General features: G+C 37.6%; 1 protein-coding gene across 2 annotated transcripts in view; it reads right to left on the minus strand.

Moving 5' to 3' along the window:
* Nucleotides 1–16,064, minus strand: part of DYNC2H1 (dynein cytoplasmic 2 heavy chain 1) — a 187,304-nt gene extending 171,240 nt beyond the window's left edge. The window contains exons 1-17 of one of the 2 annotated variants that reach the window (XM_074816179.1): nucleotides 15,565–16,063; nucleotides 13,554–13,724; nucleotides 12,466–12,601; nucleotides 12,024–12,142; nucleotides 11,312–11,456; nucleotides 10,300–10,532; nucleotides 9,907–10,041; nucleotides 9,696–9,809; nucleotides 9,404–9,515; nucleotides 9,102–9,226; nucleotides 7,604–7,779; nucleotides 6,036–6,231; nucleotides 4,744–4,839; nucleotides 2,794–2,946; nucleotides 2,585–2,683; nucleotides 329–468; nucleotides 10–238 (exon numbers count right to left, since the gene is read on the minus strand). In XM_074816179.1, the coding sequence (XP_074672280.1) occupies nucleotides 10–238; nucleotides 329–468; nucleotides 2,585–2,683; nucleotides 2,794–2,946; nucleotides 4,744–4,839; nucleotides 6,036–6,231; nucleotides 7,604–7,779; nucleotides 9,102–9,226; nucleotides 9,404–9,515; nucleotides 9,696–9,809; nucleotides 9,907–10,041; nucleotides 10,300–10,532; nucleotides 11,312–11,456; nucleotides 12,024–12,142; nucleotides 12,466–12,601; nucleotides 13,554–13,724; nucleotides 15,565–15,765 (2,580 nt within the window). In that variant the 5' untranslated portion in view covers nucleotides 15,766–16,063. Of the gene's footprint in view, nucleotides 1–9; nucleotides 239–328; nucleotides 469–2,584; nucleotides 2,684–2,793; nucleotides 2,947–4,743; nucleotides 4,840–6,035; nucleotides 6,232–7,603; nucleotides 7,780–9,101; nucleotides 9,227–9,403; nucleotides 9,516–9,695; nucleotides 9,810–9,906; nucleotides 10,042–10,299; nucleotides 10,533–11,311; nucleotides 11,457–12,023; nucleotides 12,143–12,465; nucleotides 12,602–13,553; nucleotides 13,725–15,564 lie in introns of both variants that reach the window. The other variant, XM_074816180.1, reaches the window with a different exon arrangement.
* Nucleotides 16,065–16,568: the final 504 nt, after the last annotated feature.

Here is a 16,568-nt window from a genome sequence, read left to right on the forward strand (position 1 = left end):
TGAAAATACCTTGAATTGATCAGAAACATCTGTCAGCCTTCTGAACAAATCCTCTGCTTTACTGAAAGCAGTCAGAAATCCATTTGCATTTCTTTCGGTCATAACAGTGAATATAGACTCTTCTTCTGCTTCACTTACTCCCCTAAACTGATTTGGAATGGAGATGAATCTCTTCATTTCTCTATAATATCTGGCTCGTACTTCTTCAAAAGGAGGTCTGAATTGCAACCGGCCTTGCCTAAAAAGTGAAAAAAATCATAAAAAAACTAATATTTGAATGTAACCTGAGCCAGAATACTTTCTTAATAGGAAAAAGAAAATATCTTACTTGAATGTCAGATCAATATTTATTTCTGGTATATTCTCATTGAGTGCTTCTAAACCCATTTGATACTGATGCTCCAGAGCTTTGTAAAGTTGATGATTCCAGTGCTGTCTCCAAGCTTTCATATCACATGGTTTGAAACCCTAAAATTAACAATGTTTATTTTTATTTTTATTTTACTGTATTCTTCAAACCATAATTATAAGCTGAAACAGAGCATAGTACAATGCCTGAAGACCAGGTTCGTAGTAAATTCAAAGTATCACACCACTGGAACAGGCTCCCAAGGAAAGTCGTCATGGCACAAAGCCTGACAGAGTTCAAGGAGCATCTGGACGATGCTCTTAGTCATAGGGTTTAGTTTTAGGTAGTCCTGCAAGGAGCAGGCAGTTGGACTCAATGATCCTTGTAGGTCCCTTCCAACTCAAGATATTCTATGATTCTATGATCAGTTTTACTATTAAGAAGATCTACAGCTATTATGTTTATTTCAAATTAATATAGGAATAAAAAAAAAATATATCCAAATCAAACCAGTCACTATGGCAGTTCAGCATCACAACTTCACTGAGGTTCATCACCCACTGGTTTACTATAAGATTTTTCAAGGTTACTCTAAAATGCCCAGGACTCTGCTAGAAATAAGATACAGAGCTGGCTGAATGAGAAATCTAAACCTGTATCACACCTTTTATTTTCTTATGATATGTAAGCTACGTGATAAACAGTATTTCAGAAAATTTTTGTGTGTTTCCACAGATCAACGTTAACTAATAAGTAGATATAAGATTTTATCTTAAAGAATTCAGATTTTCATTGGAATCTGCTACATTGCACTGGAGGAACATGTAAAGCTGTGTCACACACTCAAGTCTGTAAATGGTCACTTGTAAGCCATCCAGGGATTTTCAAAAGAGCAACACAAGTTAAAAAGAAATTAGAAACTTCTTCCAGCTTAACAGGTTCTCTTTTATTTAATTGGATAGAGATTTTCAGCCAGGGCTTTGGAGGCAGTCCAAGGTTGCCACAAGAAGCTACACAGTTAAGGTCTGCCCTACAGCTCAAGGCTGCCCAGAGGAACTCTTCCAACTGAAAGAATCAAGAGATTAAGAAAACCTGAAATTGTCTCAATTAAGCCTTCAGATAATTATAAATAGGGGTTTTAAAGAAATATCTAAAATTTTGATGACAACAGCAGTAAGACTATACCATCTTGTAATTTTGGATGGTGAAAACAGGATACACTTGGTTAAGTTTTATCACTTTTAGTCAAGGATTAAAAAAAAGTGACTGAATGCAGTTTAGTTAATTTTCCAAATAAAATATCCCGTAACCAAAACAATTTTCAAACATCTTAAAGCAAATAGAGACTGTTCTTTTTCACAAAATATACTGACTTCAAGATTAAAATTTGCAAACTAAATTTCAAAAGAAATTACAAACCAAAAGCTGAATCAGTGTACTTATTTATTATTCATATTATCTTGAAAAGATGGAAAAAACTGAAAGAAAAATACAATGAAAATACTGCATTTATTTGACTGGCAAATACCAACTAAAATAATCTGGGTTTGCATTACAAAGGCTAAGAACACCACATCCATCTAAGAATGCAGACCTGTTATTGCTGAAAGCTATAGGAAAAATTAAACTGACTTGAATGATACCTCAAAATAGCCTAGCTGATAGTAATATCATCTAATTTCTTTGATAAGATTATATTCTTAATCAAAATCTTCATCATTTTAATCAATAATCTTAAGGGTCTTTTCCAACCTAAATGACTCTATGATTCTATTCTCAAAGTTCACAGTTGATAAAACAGCAAATTAAAATGTGGCTTTTTCATTATTTCAGGCAGAAAAGTATTTTAATTCTAAATTGTAAAATTTGTTCTATTCTGCCTGGGGATCACTCATATTTATACCAATTTCTTTAATCTACCTTGTGTTAATGTCTCAGACACAACTGATCCACGTGACCTAAGGTTTTCCCATTTCTTCATATAACTCCTGTCATCTGACCAAGTGTTATTCTTCTCCCATTACTAGTATGACATTAAAAAAAAGATTCTTCTCACCCTCCTCATCTGAGATTTACCTCACATCTGGTATCAGCTAGTACACAGTCAGTTTTCCTGAGCTAGCTAGTAACTCCTTAATCAAAATTAATTCAATTATGCTCTCTTTGAGTCTTAAATCTTAACTACTGTTGAAAAGTCAAATGTTCACAGTTTGCAATATGATAATGAAACCCTACCTGTGACTCGAGGCTGGCAAAACCAGTTCTGAGCTCCTGGAGTCCACCTTTCCAACGCTGCTGCTCACGAAGTAGATCAATATTCATGAGCGATATAACCTGTTAAAAGAATTTTAAACGATAATAAACATATTCATCACCACATAAATGAAAGAAAGGGTAAAGCAAGTTGTAACAGACATAATTTTAATTTCATCTGGAAAATATACCTTTTCAATGAAGTTTGTGTGCCACTTTCTTAGTTTTCTATTTTCAGTGGAAAGACGTTCAGCAGCAGCTTGGAGTTTTTGGATATAAACTTCCAATTCTCTAGGATTATCCCATGTTATTTGAGCTTTTCCTCCAGGACCAGATTTTGAGTGCTTGAAAAACATACAAGATTTCTAAGATTTAATGACAAATATAGTCTAACAGCTAGCATATAGGAAGTCATAACAGAGAAAGATGGTTTTACTCCTAGTAAAAAATGGAGGACCTCCCTCTCACTACTAGAGACAGAATAATCTGGCAAATCACAGACATGCAGGCATATCATTATAGCTACATCAACGTACTGGGGAAGGATTAATGCCAGACTCTTAACACAGCTTGAAACAAATTCACTGATGTTGAGACTCCTGCCCCACAAACATAAGCAGACATCTTAAACTGAGAGGACACCTTAAACTTCGCCCTCCCACTTTGTTCTGCACAGACCAAAAACCAAAATGTGACATTAGTAATTGCTACCCAACTTCACCTGCTTATCATGAAATATTTTTTTAAAATTACACTGTAAAATTCCACTGACTCATAAGCAGCTTTGGGGAGTTCCACTTATCTGGGCTTTTTATCAAGATTCTGGGAGTTTTATGCATTTTGCTACATTTACAGTAGAAAATCAGAAGACAAAAGCATCTGAAGTTCCACAGCTGGACCTAATCCTAAAAGATGTGGGGCAGAAATCATGTCAAGTAGGAGAATATGTTGCAGCTTTGAACACTTCTGCATCATCACTGTCTTAGGGTCTGCACACTAAAGGAATCTGTGTCATAATCTGCAGCCAGACCACGGAAAATTTAATTTTTCCAGGACACTTTTGAACCTACAGTTTGGCCTGGAGTCTCCACCATTTTGTGTGAACTAATCCCAACTGCAAACATCCCTTCTACTTTCAGCCCCACTCTTATACTCTGTCCTGCAAAATAGTTCTCAGAAGCGAGTTTCCAATTGGTTTTGTAATGCATGCTCTGGAGCATTATTCTCCTGCCCAGTACAGAGTTTATGGTCATGTTATGGCCATAACTCACACAGTTAAGAGTGTTAGAAGAGGGTGGAGTGCTTCAAACTGATCAAAACCAGTAAACTGAAATTCATGATCTACAACATGTTTCTCCAGACATAAAATAGAGATATGGTGTTTAAAAACTGTAGATTGGTATAGCTTTTAGGTTCATATTGTCCCTTCAAAGCAGAAAAATTAAAATAAACAAATTCCTCCAAATTCCTTAAAAGAATCTAAAACTTCTTTAAGTTTAGTGAACTTCCTAGCAAAAAAAAAAAAAAAAACCTCTTCTCAGAGCAACTATATTATGTCTGAACACCAGCTCACTGTAACAAACCACATGCATAAGTTAATAATCAGGTAGATCCACAGATTCTTTGTTCTTAATCTAAAACAGAAACTATCCACTTTCAACCTATTTCATATTTCAAAACATGAACTAGAAATATTCAAGAGCATTACAAAATCCATATACATTTAGTAACAGTCAAAACAGTGAAACCATTCCTTAATACTAATTTATCTCCAGAATAAAGTATATGTCATTTTTACTAAAATAGACCAAAATAATATTTAGAACTGTTAAAACAGGAGTTACATTCCCAGCTATTAAGGAATTGACCACACTGTGATTCATGTGTAAATTCAAACACTAAAAATAATTCCTGAGAGAGCACATTACACTAATATCTAAAGTAAAAAGGAGTAAGCAGTTGTTTAAATGACAATATCAAAAAAAGGCCCACTGATTTCAATAAATGCTAATTAAAAAGATGGTGTTGCTTGTATGGGAAGGCTGCAGTTAAAAAGTCCAGCAATAACACAGAAAAAGCATCACAGAATATGCATAGATACCACTGAAATTAGAAATACAATGAGAGGGGAATTCTTTCACCTTAATTATCTGTTCAAATGCTAGAGCAGACTGTAACATCATTGGCTTCTGACTCTCAATCATTTGTTGATCAATAGAATTATAAAAATGAGCCACCTGTAAAAATGGAGAGATTAGATTTACAAGAACAGATAAAAATATTTATATGCCAATACAGGTAATGCAGGATATTTCTGAAAGTATTGCCCAATCAATACCATTAAGAAATGGGAATTACCTATACCAGTAAATTGTTTACAAAAATAAAGTACATGTGCAATGCTGATGTGATCCTATCTTCTTCTCGTGATGAATTCTAATAGCAAAAAAGACTGCTACTTACACGTCTGATGTGATTATACTTCACCTTAAGTGAAATAAGTTCAGTCTCTGGTTTATTATAAGCGGAACAGTTCAACTATTTTATGCAAATGTAGGCATCTAGTGGCATTTCAGAGGCCTTCAAGTATCCAAGACATCTGCCAGGATACGGCACAAGACCTAAAAAACATCTATTTACTTCCAGATTTGCAGCTGGAACAAGAGGGATACCCTACAACTCAGTTTAGTTGTCCACATATAGACATCTAGCACCTTCTGAGATCACTATGGTTTCCACTTGGGCACCTGTCAATGATCCAGATGCATGGGTATCTTGTAGGTCTTGTGTCATCTCTGCCTTAGCTGTGCAGGTATCTCAGATACCAATGACACCTCCTGTGAAACTGAATTGAGCCTGTGTATCTACATAAGAATTTTTACCAATATATACATATTCATTCTTGCATCCTACAGTAACAGAAGAAAACTTGACATGGTCTTTCAACTGAAATATCAGCCAAATAAAAACTTATATAGCATCGAGTCCAATCAGAAAACAACCCCCCAAAAACACAAACACACATTTCCATTAAAATACTTATTAATATATTTTCAGTTGAAAACTAGCAATGGTGAGGACAAGCTGGTCCATTTTATGACATTTTTCTTCAGTTATAATAATGGGAAACTGAGACTACAATCAGAAGATCAATGAATTACTTATTTTTGTATATTCATACAGTAACTTCACATGGCTTTAATACTATAATTCATTTGGTTTCAAAAGAAGATACATTCCAAAATTGCAAAGCACTTCTTTATTTTTGTTTTCTTTTAAGGACTTAGCTAATTTGTTCAAGGAACAAGTCGCTTTCATACAGACAAACACCAAAAAGCTCAATCACAGAGTCAGAAAAGAATAGTCTAGAAAAGTTCTATTACTAAAGCTGAGAAGTCAGAACAGGAAGTTATTATGGCATCTAATATTATACCTGTTTGAGGATGACCGCCTGCTTACAGAACTTTTGTGCAGTGTTTGCAACATGCTGTATTTTAGCTGGTATAGCAAAACCAAGTGCTGATAGCTGACGTACTTCTCTTAGGAGAGTCACCAAACGATCTGAATAAAGTATATTTAATGTTCCAAATATGTGATCCAACTCCATTACGGGACTATTAGCTTGGATGCTAAACCAAAATCAAATTAAACATATTATTGAATATAATTTGATATTGATCTGTTTTAAGGTGCACTTTATAATACTAAAATAAACAATTTTTAAAAGCTTGATGTAATTCTATTACATTTTTCTATGTTTATTAACATTTTAATTCCCATAAATTATTCCAGTAACCTTTCTCCTAATTCAAAACCAGTGAAGACAAGAAGAAATGAACAATGTCTATTGGTTTTGCTCACAAAGTTTTTCTGGCTTGTTACAATAGTTAACATGTAACTCACAGCCAGACAGTATTTCTCAAATACACTGGATCCATCATACTCTCTCAAGCAGGCACTTTACAGGCACCAGCCTTCAGCACTGCAAAGGGGAAGAAGTTCTCTGAGGCAATCAGTCCAAGTATGAGGACTTGGACCAGTGGAACATTTTGGTATAGACAATCAGATCCTAATAGGAACATCAGACTATCTTTAGATTTTACTCCTTTTTTTTCCTACTGTAGTAATGCTTCTACCACCATCCTTCCGGGCTTCTTTCACAAATACTTCAGCTTTACTCATTTTTCACTTTTTTCTCATCTTTTTCTAGTTCACACATTCATTGCATTCCCCTTTGCAGTGAGCTACCTCTTTTCCTTTTAATTAATCTCTTCACATCTTCTAAAATCTCACAATAACAAAATTCTATGGTACTAGCAAGTTAGATGGCTGTTATATATTGCAGTGCTGAATCTGCTTATTTGTTATATTTCAGTGCTTTTCATAAAATAAAAGTTTACCATAAGTATCAACTCCCGTATCCTCTGAAACTGTGGACATATTCTTTTTTCAAATAAAGTTTGCAACACTCAGAGATGCAGAGAGAAGCTGTGTGGCAATTCAATTTAAAAAATATCAAATATATTTTAATATCCCATGAAGTAATTTCATTATTTTGGGGAATACAATTCATGAGGTTTAAATTGATTTTCTTACCCTTCTTTCATCTGCTCTATTTAGACTGCAGAATTTCTTGTGAATAACAATTAATTTGCTACTCTACGTGTGTCATCTGTGTATCACAGTTATACTCTAATCTCATCTGGTTTCTAGACATTATACTATATGAATTACAATGGATAGCAAGTAGTAACAAGCAAACCAAACATGTCTTTCATTTCAGGTGTTAATAGAAAGTACAAGTTTAGTTATGAACACTGTCCTGCATACTTCACCTTACCAACCAAGCCTGGCAGGATGATGAAATAATAAATTCTTCCATTTTGCTTCTCCGCTCCATCTCAATTCTGTAAAATTTTTTATTCCCTTCGTCAAGTTCTACTGAACTTCACCACACTACAGATTTCATCATAAACATTATTTAAACAAGAATGTATTTACCAAAGTCCTGACTTAGGATTTGATAATTCTGACTGGATATTCCTAGACCAATCATCAAATTGTTCTTGTTCGTATACTTTTAACTGTTCCAGAAAAGAATCTGTACTTCGATGAAAAGTTTGAAATCCAGGTAAGTCAGACAGAAGAGCCTCTGCCAGCTTGATAGCATCATCCACCTTAAACAGAATCACAAAGAAAAGAAGATTAATTTCCCAGTATTCAACCAGAAAAGAAAAATCACCACAATAAAAATCAGTATTACAAAACATCCAAGTGGGATTCAAAAACCGATTAGAAAAAAAAAAGTAATCCTGAATTTTGTCCCAGATGTTCAAACTCCCATTACAGTAAATTGGGTCTGAATAAGTCCACCACAGCTGTCTGCCACTACTAAGATACCCCAAAGTATCCCACCTGGTCTTTAGTTAATACTCCATAAAGGTACAGATCTGCCATGTGTCTTTTGTTGTTATCTGTTTGTCCATGCCAATACACAAAGATATTTCAAATGGGATTTCACATCTACATGTGGACAAATTAAGCAAAACCCTAGCCAGTACAATCATGGAGATTTGAGAGCAAGTAAAAAATTTAGCACAGCCTAGAATAGACACACAACTGACACACATCAGCTGAACTGCTCTCTAAGTCTTCAGCAGACCAAGCAGATGAAAGAATTGTGAGACCCGGGCTGCTGCTGTTCTCTCTGAAGGACACAACAAAGTAACACCTTTAAGACCTCCACCCCTTGTCTCATTCAATTGAAATGGGCCCTTGAGATTTCTGCAAATCACAGGGGAGTGCTAAAAAATGGGCTAACAGCTAGTCTGGGATAAGTAACTTCTATTCTCATTCAAATCTATACTTACTGTAAATGACACTTACGTTTACAGAAAACATTTTGCTTGTAACTAGTCAATACTTTCCAAAAAAAGTTCCAGAGTTTCCAGCTAAAGTGTAAATACAAAGTAACAAAAATAACTTGCCAAAATAGTCAAGTATTTTTTAAATTCATTCTGTTGTAAGGGAACACAGAATCGTTTGATATTTACTTTTACTAGAGTCTCTGTAGTAAATTCTCTGGCAGGCACTGACTCAAAAAAGTACCACCAAGAAATCCCTTTGATTTCAAGGGGACACTACACAAGTTAGTAATAACAAGTGAAAATTAGAATGTCAGAATCTGGCCATCTGTAAATCTTAAATACAATTTTAAAATGCAAACTGGAGCGTAAAATTTAACAAAAAAGCCCCCTCTCAGAATCTGGGTCCTTTTTAAGTCATAAAAGCAGGCAGTTCAGTGTATTATGAAAAGACTGTCTTCTGGGCCATTTAATAAAATTCAACTTAGCAAGCAGCACCACTGATATGAAATCTTGATTACATAATTCTTGGGAAGTCCACAATTTTTCTGTGGGGAATTCTCCACAGAAATCTCAAATACCATGTTTTAGGTTCTGTGATAATATTGTGTCTAAAAAGTAACAGAATCTGTTACCTTCAGCTCCAGCTGCCGCACCCATACAATATTATTGACAACTTCAGAAAGGTTTTTGCCTGACAGTGGTCCAGAAACATCACCAGGAACACCGTGGCATCGAGTTTCAAAGTCTGTCTGATAGTCTAACACAAGCAAAAGATTCATGTTAAACCAGAAACCTAACAGAACAAGCTTAAACTTATTATTGTAGTTGCAAAAATATGCTAGGGATACTGACATAATTCTAAAAGTAGATAAAGAATTCTAGTATTTGCATTATCTAGCGTAATGCAGTTAAAAACTTTTAAATACATTTTTACCTTTAACATAATCTTGAAGTCTTGCTAGCAATGTTTCCCTTTCAAAAAGCAATTCTTTGCTTATATTTGGATGCTTTATCAGTTCCTTATACTTCTGAAATGTTTGAAGAAGCTGGAATATGAAATTTTAAAAAGTTATCTCTTTCTCCTGAAAAAAATTAAACATATTCTGTCACTGCTCATAAGTACTGTCTTTGGCTCTAAATATTTATTCCTGTGCTCTAAACTGAGTACCTAAGAATTCAGTAACTTTATCTTTAGGAAAGTTTTCAGACTACAAAAATACCCATACCTGCTGAGGACTGTCCTGAATTTCTGAAATAAATTTCTTCAATTTGCTTGCTATTTTTTGTTCCGCTGGTGCAATAATTCTTTCATACTGAGAGACTGCTGCTTTCCATAATGGCTAGAGATAATGAGTTCAGGTGTTAATTTAGGACTATCCATATACATCATAAAAAGTCACAGAAAGAATGTGAATAAATTAAAAATAAGCATTATACCTCTGTGTAAGGATTACAGTGTACAGGATTTAGGCCAGCAAAGGGTTCAAACACTTGGGCAAGATGTAAAGAATTTTGTTCTCCAGCTGGCAAAAAGACCGTAAGTTTTTCATGCAGTGTCCTAACAGTTAGTACCTATAATAGAAAAAAATATTTCATATATCAAATATATTTTTACATAAAACATACATTTAGAATCAAAAAGCACAAGCAGCACATCTCATCCCTCTCCTTTGTACAAGAAACTTTTGAAAGGCTCAGGCAAACGCAGATTACAGAATGCTGCCTGAGTCTGAAAGGCTATAAAAGTGTTTTAATGTCCTTTTTTAACTTAAAACAATGTTGTTTAATTCTGTGTCTAATTAAATAAATGTGTATAATTCAAATCTCTACCTCATCAAGACGTTTGCCAAGTTTGGCCAACGATTCAGGGAAATATTTCTCATTTTTCCATGGATGTAGAGTATAACGTTGCCACAGTTGTCCAGTTAGGTACTCACAAGCTGACACCCACTGCTCACAAATCAAGATGCCAGCCTTTAGATTTTCTTTAACACTGTGAAAAGCATCCTCCCACAAATTCAAAGCTGCTAATTTTCTCTGAACATATCTACCTAGAGAGCCACCTAGAACACAAAGAAGTATACAAAAGCAGTATGTTATGTATGTTTAAAATAATTCTTTTAAACGCTACACCACATTCCAATCACTTTTTTAAAAAACTAGTGTAATGTCTTGATTTCAAACCACACAAATGCATCAGTAACTGATTATTTTGTTTCAAAAGCACCACAATCTCTTAAACATCTCCAAGTTAAACAGAGGTTGGTTCAACACCAGAAGCTGATGGATTTGGATTCCGGAATCCACACACAAGCATCCATCTTTATCAGCAGAAATGGCAGTGGCTGGCTGCCCCCAGCAATCTTTCCCCTCATGCACGCACACATCTGGCAGCGGCAGACAAACTCACTGTCTTATGCCTGTCCCAGAACATGGGACTGCTGATGAGAGGATGAGAGAAGCGACATCTCTGCACATCCTGCTCTCACTTCCACACAGACTGAATCAACCTTCATATGGGAGTTTATGGAAATAAATTTTCTCCTCTGAGAGAAAGACAGGGAGTCAGACAGAAGCAAGACAAATCCATTCTACAGGCTGAAAGGTATACAACTCCATCTTGTTATTATCTATCATCTTCCCAAGCATGTGTGAAGTCATCTACCTGAACTGGCTGAACTATTGGGTACTATAAGGCAAATAACATTCATGGATCATAATTACAAGAAGAAAGCAATGCTGTAGGCTATCATGGTACCTTTATGAGGAAGAAGGTCTCTGCTCAAGGATTCATTTACTTTTTCTCAACTGTTCGTTTAACAAAGATTGCATAAAGGTTTACCTATTACATCCAAGAGATTATGCATGCGTGGCTGTGGATAAGGATCATGTTCTGTTTGTCTCCACACACCATCAACAGTATCCTTGGTAGTCTCCACCAAATCCACAACTTCAAATAATGAGAGACTATCCAAGTTGTAGTAGTCCTAGAAAAAAATATCCTTAGTACAATTACTTTGCAACTAGTATTGCAGAAACATTTATACTTTTCTGAAGCTGGCAATTGTTATAGTTTCCTGGGGTTTATTACTTAACAGAATATGGCATAATCCTCTCAAAAAAACAAGCATTTGTGTAAGTTTATCCATATGAAGAATGCATTGATAGCTGAAGCGCTATTCAAGCAAGCATTTCACAGGTGCCAAAAAGTTTTGCACAATAGTATTCATTATTATTGTCTGCATTTTCAGTTTTCCTTTTTATTAATTTCACGAGTCAATTTCTAGTTTACAAACTGTAGCATACTGTTGTATTTCTACAGGAACTCTAGTATTCAATGGTCAATTCTGCTCCCAATTAAATGTTGGCATTCCCCTGCACCATTGTCACTAGAAACTACATGAATGTCATTTAAAGTAAAATTTTGCCTAAGAAAAAATAAGTAAATAGTTATATACTCGTATATTTGAAAATAGTGTACATACACTGACATAAAAAGAGTGGTTTTTACTAAGTCAAGAAATATATCACTGATCACACAAAAGAAAACATACTTTTGCAATGTCCTCAAATAGGTCTTTAAAATGAGAAGCTCTCTCTTTACTACACCATTTACTTCCATGACGAGCACATTCTATCCAGAACTGAAATTCATCTGTTGGTGTAAGTATAGCTGCAAATAATAATGGGAAATGTTTAAATATGAAATACATGGATGGTCACAAAATATTTTCATTCAGATCGTATTTTTTAAAGCAAATTTTTACTATGTGATTATGTAATTATCCTTCAACTTCTGACTCTGACTAGATATAGTATCAAGTTCATATCAAGAGACCAGAGTTGATCACCACTAATTCCACTCTACTCACCACAACCTGTTATGTTTCACACTCTGCAGTCACTGGGATAACAAAGATTGAAAACTCAACCTGTAAATAAATTATTTACTCCAAATTTTAAATTAACTATAAAAGAGGGAATTTCAAAACAAACCTCGCACATCATCTTCACTTAATTTTGTTCCTGTGTAATTAGGATCTGACCTTCTGAGAACAGTACTTAAGCCAGCTTCAAGCTCACTTAAAAGCTTCTGGAGTTTGGGATCAAACGTTTTACTCCATCTCTCATCCTGCAATGAAAATTTCAAAAACTGTGACTCACGTGATAGAACAATTACTATTTTCCTCCCATTAATCTTAAAAAACAATTACTTAGATTAATAGCAGTAACCAACCACATGGTGAGACAATGTAATAATTTATTTCTCTTAAAGTCAAGAAAAAGTGCCTCATTCTTTTCACTTAACACTTCAGAATAATACTGTAAAAATTTTTTATCACAAAATCAATTCAGTTGTTGGATATATAAAGGCACTCTGAAAGTGTGTTCAAAATTCTTTGGTAATGAATTCTCTTAAGTTAAATTTGGAATTTTCTTCTCTAGTAGAATCTGGAAATTGCTAGAATCAAGTATTAAAAGTTATTGTGGTTTTTTAAAATTATTTTATTAAATATTATGACATACAAGAAATTAAAAATATTTAAATGCCAAAACTCTGCTTGTTCAGTTTATGAAACACAGCCATGGTCATCTGTTTTGAAAAAAAAATCCACAATGGAAATATATTCTTTAATGGAACAGAAGGAAAAGCCTCAGAACATTGTAAAAAAAGCAAAACTATGAGAAATGCAGCTGTTCAAGTTAATCTAGAGTCTAGCACACCTATCTGCCACATATTAAAAGTTTGCATGATACTATATATAAGAATAACTAAAACAAGAAAAGAAGACAAGACGGGAATTACTGGTGGAAGTAAAGTGCTTTTATCTCCATTAACCACCACTGCCCAGTATATTCCACATTTCTAGCGAGGCATATGTATGACCAGAATCCTCCTCTCATCTTTACTGATAGGAGGTGAAATACCTTCTTTAGAAATTAGAAGCATCATCCATTATGTAAGCGCTTAAAATGTATTATTTTCAAAACATAAAATATTTATCTCAGAATAGTTAACATCCTATGGAATTTCAATGTTTCAATATAAAACTACAGAACATTTAAATTGGTATATTGCTCACCTTCAGCAATACTGGTGCAAAAACTTGTCGCACAGCTTGATAAAGGGTGTAAATTGGTGAATCTAGCATAGATGACACAAGAATATTACTATGAAGGTTATCTTCTGTAATTACATCAGGTCGCAGCTTAAAGAACACCAATACATTATTCTTTGAATCAGTAGCTTCAATCTGTAATAATCAAGAAGACAGGATTTGTTTAGAAAACTGTCATTGACTGCATATTATACTAAATTAAGTACACTATTTACACAAATTATTTACATCAAGAAAAAAAATATAAAATATAATACCACTCCCTGTGGGCTCTGATAATATTCTCGTGGTATCTCATTTGCACAAAAAATTAAAACTTTTATTATACTCCTTCCTGAGTTCATAGGAACCTGAATTCCAACATCAAATACATAATGCCTTTTTCATTATAAAATATCTGTAAATACCATAATTATTTATGCTATTTTGCTTTTGAAAACACCACTTACCACTTTGGAGACAAACCAGAAACTACATCTTGTGCCTAGAGAAAACTGAGCATGAAGTCTATCTTTTTTTTTGCATTTTTATGGGAATATTTTTCTAAATGTTCAGTATTGTTCTCCTGAGTCTGTAAATACATAACTATCGCAATTCATAGATTTCTCAAAGACAGAGAAAAGCATGCTCCTTCATCAGTAAAATTGTAAGTTGTAACATGACTCCTGGACTTCGCAGTCCAACTTAAGGGTAAAGTTCCAAAAATTGCCATAAGAACAATTACTGAAACTATTCTTGGCCAAGGATAATTCATAAAACAGGAAAACATTATTAAATATTTGATAAAGCAGTAGCAAAAAGATGCAACAGCTGAAATGCCAAATTCTGTGCAACTGTAAACATCCATGAACTTTTTCTGTTAAAAGAAACAGAGGGCTAGTAAGGACAGCCTTCAATTTTACTTGACATATGAGTTTTACTTTCTTATCAAGTCTTTAGCCCAGCACCTACCTACAGACACCGTTTCAACTGAGACAATAGGAATACCTTAGCGTCCTGATATGCATCCAATCTTCACAGCTGCTGACAAGTGTCTTTCTATATTAGACAGTGGCTCAGCAGCACACCCCCAAAACTGGTACATGTAAATGTCCATTTCTGCATGAATATAGCATGCACTAGACTTCACAGACTACACAGATGATTATACCAGGAGGTATATAACTTACTGGTCCACACAGCAGTTCACATGTTAACAACCCATTACACTAGTCTTCAGTGCAGAAAAAAAACTGTCACTGACACAAGAGACACCACGTCCCTGGTCTCACAGCAGAATGATGGGACGCACATCAAGACGTGCGCTTTGTGTGGCAGACACCACACCGCGTCCTGACTACATGGTGACAGTCACTGTACATCACACCCCACGGTATCACTTGCCTGAGTCACTCGCTGAGCACAAACACTTAGAGCACAACTTTTCACACAGTGAAACTCAGATTTGCTCAGAGCTGGACACATCAGTCTGCAAAACACATGATGTGGACAAACACCCACCTTGGGACTTGTCAAATATCAGCCATTGTGCCACCCATTGGGCCACGCCTTCCTGCACGGGCATCGGCAACGCAATCCTTCCAGCCGCCTGCATGCACCCTTGCCCAGGAACAACCCATACATCAGAGCCACCTGGCATTTGCAGCAAGCTAACATGCCATCCTCCAGGCCGCCTGACATTCACACAGCGACAATATACAGCACGTTAAAACTACGTACCAGCACGATCCACTAACAAATATATCACACAGCTGACCATACACAGTCCTCACAGACTCTTGGGCCAGTAATTTATGGAGCTGACACTGAGGCCAGCATAGATAGCTGCAGTAGGAAGACGTCTCTCCAATCAGACTTTCCTGAGCGCTAAACCTGGGCTGGGCTCCAGACTCTGCATCCTCCCTCGCACCCTGGGATGCAGCGGCCACGCCAGATCCACAGGCGCCTGCACACGCTCGGCCGGACACCTCCGTACCTTGTTGGACGCCGTGAGCTGGGTGCCCGAGTGCTGCACAACGAGGAGGAACTCATTGCCGTCGTCGAGGAAGTTGGCCAGCTCCGGCCGGCGATGGAGCCCCGCGGCCAGGGCAGCGGGGCCCACAGCTGGATCCAGCCCGAAGTAGTTAGCGGCCGTGGCTGCAATAAAGCGCTTCCTCTTGTCTCCCTCCCCGGCCATGCTGGCGGGACGCACCCCCCCACCAGGCAGGATCAAGGCGGGGGTGGATCCAGAACCGCACGGGAGTACATGGAGGGCTGACGGGAGAAGAGCAAAGGCGGGCGGCGGGAAGGACGGCGGCTCCCGCCGGGGCACAAGACGAGGCCCGAGGCCTCCCGGCGTCCCTGCGTTGCCAGGACCCGTCACTATGGTGACTGAAAATGGCGGCCCTGGAGCGCTCGCGAGCTGGGTCCGGGTGGCGACGGGCGAGCGCCGCGCGGCTGCCGCCGGCAAGGAGCGAGGCAGCGGCCGACGCGCTCGGTGCTCGGCAGGCACCACCGGCGGGGCGGGGCCCGGGCGCGGGCGCCCTCTGCGGGCCGGCCGAGGCGGGTCACCCCGCGGTGCCCGGCGTTCCGGCGGCTGCCCGGGGCTCGACCGGCTCGAAAGCTGCGCGGCTTTTCCCTCGCAGTCATCGAAGCGTCTCTCCTGCCGCCAGCCGCGCTACGGCTCCAGAGAGCGGCCAGGGCCAGCTGCAGGGAGCCTCGGGGGGCTGCGACCCTGCAGGCGGTACCGTCCCGCCGCAGGGACCCCTTCCCCGCAGCCCCCGGCCCTCCGAGCGAGACCGGGCTTCGGTGGCGGAAGCCGGCCGTGTGGGACAGCTGCGATGCGCCACGAGCGGGCGGTGGCAGCACCAACAACTAATAACTGCAGGATAAATGGGAATCGCGGCACATTGCGGCGGCGTTGCTGCTCCCGGCGGGAGCCCTGCGGCGGGCTGGCTGGTGCTGCCTGCGGCAGATCCGCCACCGGCAGCGCGTGCTCCG

The sequence above is a fragment of the Strix aluco genome, chromosome 2, assembly GCF_031877795.1.
Source record: "Strix aluco isolate bStrAlu1 chromosome 2, bStrAlu1.hap1, whole genome shotgun sequence".
NCBI lineage: Eukaryota > Metazoa > Chordata > Aves > Strigiformes > Strigidae > Strix > Strix aluco.